The sequence below is a fragment of the Myotis brandtii genome, unplaced genomic scaffold, assembly GCF_000412655.1.
Source record: "Myotis brandtii unplaced genomic scaffold, ASM41265v1 scaffold355, whole genome shotgun sequence".
Taxonomy (NCBI): Eukaryota; Metazoa; Chordata; class Mammalia; order Chiroptera; family Vespertilionidae; genus Myotis; species Myotis brandtii.
Window position 1 is genome coordinate 982,046 of NW_005363642.1, and position 6,987 is coordinate 989,032.

The window sequence follows — 6,987 nt, forward strand, 5'->3', positions numbered from 1 at the left end:
TTAGTTTTATTCATTTCAAACGGGCCGGATCCGGCCCGTGGGCCGTAGTTTGCCCACGGCTGGCATAGACTCTGAAGCCCACCCTTGCCCCTTATTTGCAGAGTGACCTTGAACAAGTCATTTAACTGCTTTGTGCCTCAGTTTCCCCATTGGAAATGGGGATTATAACAGTGAGTAGTAAATGAGTGAATGTATGAAAGTAAATGAATGAAATGCCTGGCATACAGTAACCACTAGATAACTGTTGGATAGAAAAGCAATAATGAAGTCCCACACAGACCATGGCGCAGCCTCTCAGTGGTGAGGAAACTTCAGAAATGGCTACCTGGGGATTCCGACCCGCTGGATGAGAGAAGGGCTTAGATTTGGACAAGAAAAGGTTGGCAAAGTCCCGCCTGCTACAAGGGATCGGAAAGGGATGGCTTGCCCTTCCGGGCCCTGCTGACTGTGGACCCTGGCTCTGTTTTCTTCACAGAGGAGCCGGCCAGGGTGAGGACAATGGTGGGGTGGGGCTGCCAAGTCATAGTGGGGGGGCCACTTTATATACAAGTGCCCAAAGAGCTGCCGGCAGACCAGACCAACACTAACAGCAAGAGCAGGTGGGCAGGCCTCAGCCCTCCTCCCTGCCCCCAAAGCCAGCGACAGCCTCAACCTAAGCGCCTGACCTGCAATCACAATGGTCCGACACAACGCGAGGAGTCTGAGCCAACGCCCACAGCAGGAAGCCCAGGAGCAAGAGCAGGATCCGAATGCAGAGGACGGCCAGGTGGATGGGAGGACACTCAGAGGCTGCTATCACTATAGACGCAGGCGCTGCTCCCGAAGGCGGCTGTACAGGATCCACAGAAGGCGGCGGCGCTCATGCCGGAGACGCCGGAGACGCTGCTGCAGGCGCAGGAGGCGCCGCAGAGGTTAGGCTAGTCCTACTCGCTCACGCTCTGGGCACCTGACACCTCCAGACCATGCCCAGAAGGGCGGCGGGAGGCTCATGATACCCTGGGATCCCACCCCATTTGACAGTCCCAATCCCCAGCCCCACCCGGGTTCTCTGAATTGCCCTATGACTAGAACTCTCTTTTCCAAAAGGTTGCAGAAGGAGAAGATACAGAAGGTGCCGCTAAACCTTCCTGGGCCCATCCCACACCTGGTTGGAAATCGAGGAAAAGTCACCTGACAAGGAACCACCTCACATGACCACAGCAATCCCTCCATGCTGGATGCCCAAACCCTGAGCCCATAAGTTCTTGAGTAAAATGAGCAAAGTCATCTGCCAAATAAAGCTTGAGATAAGAAACTTGCTGGCTTGTCAGGGTCTCCTTTATGCAAATGATACAAACATGGCTTCCCTTCTTTGGGGGGGTAAGAGGCTGGGGCTAGGGCAGGGAGTTCAGAAGAGTGCTCCCGGGAGTCAGGCACAGGGTGTTACCTGTGACACACTGTGCCTGGGTTTGCCTTTTATGATGCTAAAGGCCACACTATTCCACCCTGACCTTCCCGTTTCCTTATCATCCCCATCTGCAGGGGTCTCTAAGGCCAGGCTCTCTAACTTAAAGAACCTTAAGGATGTGTTGGGTAGCTTGGGAAAGTATGCGGAGATGGGAAGGTCTGGCATAGAGGAAACAAAAGGAAAGGGGTGGATTAGGGTGAGGCCTGTGGGCCACTAGATTCTGAGATGGGACCCTGTGTACCAGTCAGCAGGGCTGCAGTCCCTCTGGGGGCTCCAGGGCAGAGCCCGTTCTCACCCCTTCCTAGTTCCTGGTGGTTCTGTCATCCTGGTGTCCCTTGGCTGTGGCCACAGCACTCCAGTCTCTGCTTCTGTGGTCACAAGGCCTCCTCTGTGAAATGTCTGCCTCCTCACGGGGACCCTGGTGATTGCATTTAGAACTCACCCAGCTAACTCAGGATAATCTTCCCATTCCAGATCCCCAGGGGGGCCCGGCTGGTGTGGCCCAGTGATTGAGCACCAACCCAGGAACCAGGAGGCCACAGTTAGATGCCCAGGTTATGGGCTCAATCCCCTGTAGGGGGTGTGCAGGAGGCAGCTGATCAATGATTCTCTCTCAACATTGATGTTTCACACTCTCCCTCTCCCTTCTTTTCTGAAATTAAAAAAAAAAAGTATAGTTTTTAAAAAAAGATCCCCAAGGGGTCATTATTCAGCTTATCATAGCCACCAAGGATCTGGGACAGAAAACTGTCAAACTTTGATTTACATGTTGGAAAATGGATACCAAGGGGACTTCACTCAGCCCTCCCCTGCTGAAATTGTGTCCTATGGGTATGTGTAGCTAGAGAGACTCGTGACCCAAAAAGCTTAGGAGCGCTGCCTTTAAAGGGTGATTTTTGGAGGACAGGAAAGAGAAGGGTTTTCGTTAGATTTACAGAAGTGTGGCTTACACAGAGGACACAGACTTTAAGTACACCTGTGTAGGCACCACCCAGGTCAAGAAAGTGAACATTCCCAGCCCTTCCTAACACAAGGCTCCTCTGTGTCTCCAGCCCCCAAAGGGAGCCACTATTCTGACCTATTGTCACATTCTGTCAGCAGCTCTCCTAGGCTGGGTATGTCTGGGACTCTTGCTTCTGGAAATTCTATCCCCAACTGCCATCCCAGCTCAAAGGGGGACTTTTATAAGAGCAAAAGAGGCCCGATGGAGGAGGCAACCTGGCAGGGGGAGGCAGCATCGGCCCTGGCCTGGTGTTCTGCCTCTGCCCTGCTGTGTAGGTGGCGAGCGCTCAGTGGGGCTGCTGGTGGCTGAGGTTAGAGTCAGGTGTCAAGACTCAGGAATCCGAGGGTGGGGAGCTCCAGGGGCACCTTTGTGATGTCAGCGCCCTGCCTACAACCCTCACAAGCCCCTCCACTTCTCCCCCAGAGGCCTTCTCGCCCAGTCTGGAGAGGCAGCCAAAGCAGGCATGGGTTCCCACTGTGCCAAGCTAGGCACAGGCCACAGCCGGGGCCACGAATCCTCCATGAAGAAGCTCGTGGCCTGCGTGAGTCAAGATAACTTCTCCTTGTCCTCAGAGGGTGAGGAAGAGGAGGAGGGAGAAGAGGAGGAGGAGGAGGAGGAGGAGGAGGAAGAGGAAGAGGAGCTCCCAGTACAGGGCAAACTGCTGCTGATGGAGCCTGAGAGGCAGGAGGAGGGCGCTGAAGACGACCCTGTGGCCCAGCAGAGCCCCGAGCCCAAGCAGACGCACTCCTGACCCCCGATGACGACCCAGGAAGAGGTGCCTGCTGCTGTTCCAGCGAGAAGAACTTTCAGAAAAAGAGCCAATAAAGTCTCCGAAGGAACTCTCCTCCGCCCTGGTCTCCTCAATCCTGTGCCTGTGGTACTGTGCGTGTGCCCCTGTGTATGTGTGCGCGTGTGCATGCCCATGTGTGTATGTGAGTGTGTTCAGGGAGGTGGAAGAGCAGGAGTCGGTGACAGCCTGCTCCTGACATCCAGCCAGAAGTTCTCACCAGGTCCACTCCCTGTGACTTCTCCTCCACCCTCCCCTGCTTTAGGGGGCAAAAATGTGGTCGCCTGGGTAGGAAAGTCATCTCAGCCAGTCCCCTCTCTGGGGGTGTACACGTAATGGGACAGAGGGGGAGCAGGAGAGTACACAGGCTGAGAGCGCCTGAGGGGCCAGTGTACGCTCCCTCAGCAAAGCCCCCATCCTGCTGCTCTAGCCACCGCGGTTCTGTTACGGAGTACTGGCTTGGGAGTTCAGAACACCAGGAATCAACTTCTTGCTGTTAGCTGTGTGACCTTGAGCAAGTCACTGTCTGTCTGTGAGCCTTGGCCTGCCCCTCCCTGGGTAAGGGTGAGATGAGTAGTGTCCCCTAGTCAGTGGGTTGGGAGAATTAACGGAAGCCTTGGGTGGGCCCAGGACAGTATTGTTGCTGGCTCCACCACCTCACTGGCCCTGGTTTTGGGGTCAGAGTATGTGGTAGGTCTTAGTTCTCAGTCCGTGATTCTTCTGCTGCCGCCCTCATATTCAAGGTGACACCCGTGCTCACAGAGGCTCACGTCTGCCTTTATCAAGTGGTCTGGCTGTGGGAGCAGGACCCACGTCCTCATGAGAGCCACAGGCAAAGGAAGCCCAGAGAAGCTGCCAGACACAGATATAAAACCCAGGCCCTGTGTCGACTTACTCTGGCCACCCTGTGGTCCATCCTGCCCGTGAAGAAATGACATGTGATCTCCACCCTCTGCCCTCAGTAGCCCCCAAGCACCAGCCACTTGGCTGAGTAGAATCCTGATCAGGGCTGTTGGGGAAGGGAGTGGCAGTATTTCCTGGGAACCCTCAGCTACTTTGCGGGGAGGGGGAGAGTGTTAGGGGTAAGGAGGCCTTGGGTTACTCAGAGGGGAAGCCACCATTAAGACATGCAGATGGCAGAGGGCAAGTGATGTCCAAAGCAGGAGGCCCGCTGTCTACAAGTCTTAACGGATTCCTACCCATGCCCCTGACCCAGTAACTCTGTCACCCAGCTTCTTCCTTTTATCTAAGTCCCAGCGATCCACCTGCCCATTCAGTCAAATATGTGTCAAGCCCCTTCTGTAGTCACTATGGGCTCTAGGATGAACAAAACACGGTCTCCGTCCTTCTACACACTCGGGCGTGTGGAAGTGGGGAATCAGCAGTGGAGGTGTGGGGGGAGGAGGACCCAGAAAGAATCAGCACAGCATGGCGACCCGCCCACTGAGCCCACACAAGGCAAGGCCATTAGAACAGAGCTGCATGTGCCTCTGCAATCCCCTCAGGCCCCTCAGTGACCATAAGGCTGGACAGGGGGACGGGGGGGCGGGGGGGAGGGCAGACCTGGGTTTGGATCCTGCCTCTGCCACTGACTATCTGTGACTCTGAGCCTGCTCCCTCTTTGTAAAATGTAACAGTCATGCCGGCCTCTAGGGTTCATTCGTTTCTTAGGATTGCTGGAACAAATGATCACAAACTTCGTGGCTTAAAACAACAGAAATCTATTCTCTCTCATTCTGGAAGCCAAGGTCTGAAATCAAGAAGTCAGCTGAGCCATCCCCCTCTCCCCCAGAGGTCCCAGGGGAGAATCCTTCCTTGCCTTGTACAGCTCATGGCAGCTCAAGGCGTTCCTTGGCTTGTGGCTGCATAACTCTAATCTTTGCCTCTGACTTTATGTGGTCTATTCTCCCCGTGTGTCTTCTCTTCTGTTTTATAAGAACACTTGTGCTCTGGTCAGTTTGACTCAACGGTTAGAGCGTTGGTCTACAGACTGAAGGGTCTTGGGCTCCATCTGGCCTGGGCCAGGACATGTGCAAGAGGCAACCAACCCATGTCTCTCTCTCTCTCTCTCTCTCTCTCTCTCTCTCTCTCCCTCTCTCTCCCTCTCTCTCTCTCCCTTCCCTTCCACTCTCTCTAAAAATCAATGGCGGGGGGAGGGGAAGAGGGAATATCCTCAGGTGAGGATTAACAAAAAAAAGAACATCTGTGATTGGATTAGGGCCCACTTAATAACCAAGATACACTCTTCTTAACTTATATCTACAAAAATGCTTTTTCAAAATACAGTCATATTGACAGGTTCTGGGGTTAGGACCTGGACATATCTTTTGGGGGCCACCATTCAACCCACTACAAAGGCTCACTGTGAGACTCAAGGACAAAGCTGCCTAGAAGGGGGGAGGGGTTGCCCCGAGCACAGCTACATAGAAAGTGCCCGTTAATGAGGGCGGCTGTCACTTGAATGATGTGATAAGCTTGTTAAGAAATAAACTGTAATAAAAGCAGATGATAGTAAAGTCTCATAACAAGAGGCCAAGTGTGCATGAGGACAGAGAAGGAGAAGTAGATGTGGGCTGGGGGGCCTGCCAGGGGAGGGGAGATGGAGACTGAAGGAGTTTCATGGGGAAGAGGGGGGCAAGTGCAGGCTGAGAGTGGCCAAGAGCTAAGTGCCATCTTTTTAAGTGGATGGAATGGATGGATTCCCGGCCAAGGCGTGGGAAGGGTTGGGCTGCTATGTGCTCACAGGGTCTCGTGTGCAAACCGATTGAGCTTTCTTCCATAGGTGCCTGGAGATCCGAGTGGGGCGGGCCTGATTCCTACTGTAGGTGAGGCTTCCTGAGTAGGGAGGGGGGTGGAGTCAGGAGGCAGGAATCTGAAGGAGGAAGAGGGTTTCCAAGTGCCTCCTGTGGCTTGACAGGCACTTCAGGTTCACAAGAATACCAGGAAGGAAGGAATGACATCCCTTTGTCAGATAAAGAAGTCTCACAAACCAAAGTGACCTACCCTAGATAGCTATCAGCACACACTGGGATTGAACCTTGCACTAAATCTCCAGAATTTAAATCTTGCCTGGGAGGTGGGCTTGCCAGGCAGCCCCCAGGACCACTCCCATTACTCTTATCATTCATCCATCCAATAAGCCATCCAATCTACTCACCATCCACCTACCCACCCATCTATCCTTGCTCTAGGTATCTATCTTATCAACCACTGAGGTCAGGACTGTGCCCTGGCCTCTAAGCAGCTAGGGGAAGTAAGAAAAGAGCTGGAATGTTAGCAATGTTTATTGAGCTCTTACTGTGGGCTGTCCCTGAGCCAATTGCTGGACACAGATTCTCTCATTTAATTTGTCTGGCATCCCTAAGAGATGGGCATTCTTATGTCCCCATTCTACAAAGACAGGGAACTGGGACTTGGAGGGATGAAAGCCCAGGTGAGTGACCCATAAGGAAAGGAAAATGTAGATCTGTGATGGGGAACCAGCTCAATATGACCCAAGGGTCCCTACTCTTAACCAACAGATGGGATTATTCCAGAGGGCCCCTGAAAATTGCCCCGCCCTAGGGGTTAGTGTAAGGGTTAGGGCGCTTTGTCCCAACCAGGCCACATCTGTTACACCCCCATGGTCTGTGCCATCACAATTGGGCCCAACTATATAACTGGGGGTTGCTAGGGACTCTGCAAAGCTGCGTGTGCTGGAAGAAGAGGAGGAGGAGGAGGCAGCCGCTGCCTCCCCACAAGTGGCTTCCC

The 6,987-nt window shown here is 53.6% G+C and overlaps 1 protein-coding gene across 1 annotated transcript in view; it reads left to right on the forward strand.

The window, feature by feature from the left end:
* The window catches only part of PRM3 (protamine 3), a 6,245-nt gene extending 3,044 nt beyond the window's left edge, over positions 1–3,201 (forward strand). Inside the window, exons 3-4 of the mRNA XM_014544168.1 lie at positions 805–911; positions 2,874–3,201. Of these exons, the coding sequence (XP_014399654.1) occupies positions 805–911; positions 2,874–3,201 (435 nt within the window). The remainder of the gene's footprint in view (positions 1–804; positions 912–2,873) is intronic.
* Positions 3,202–6,987: the final 3,786 nt, after the last annotated feature.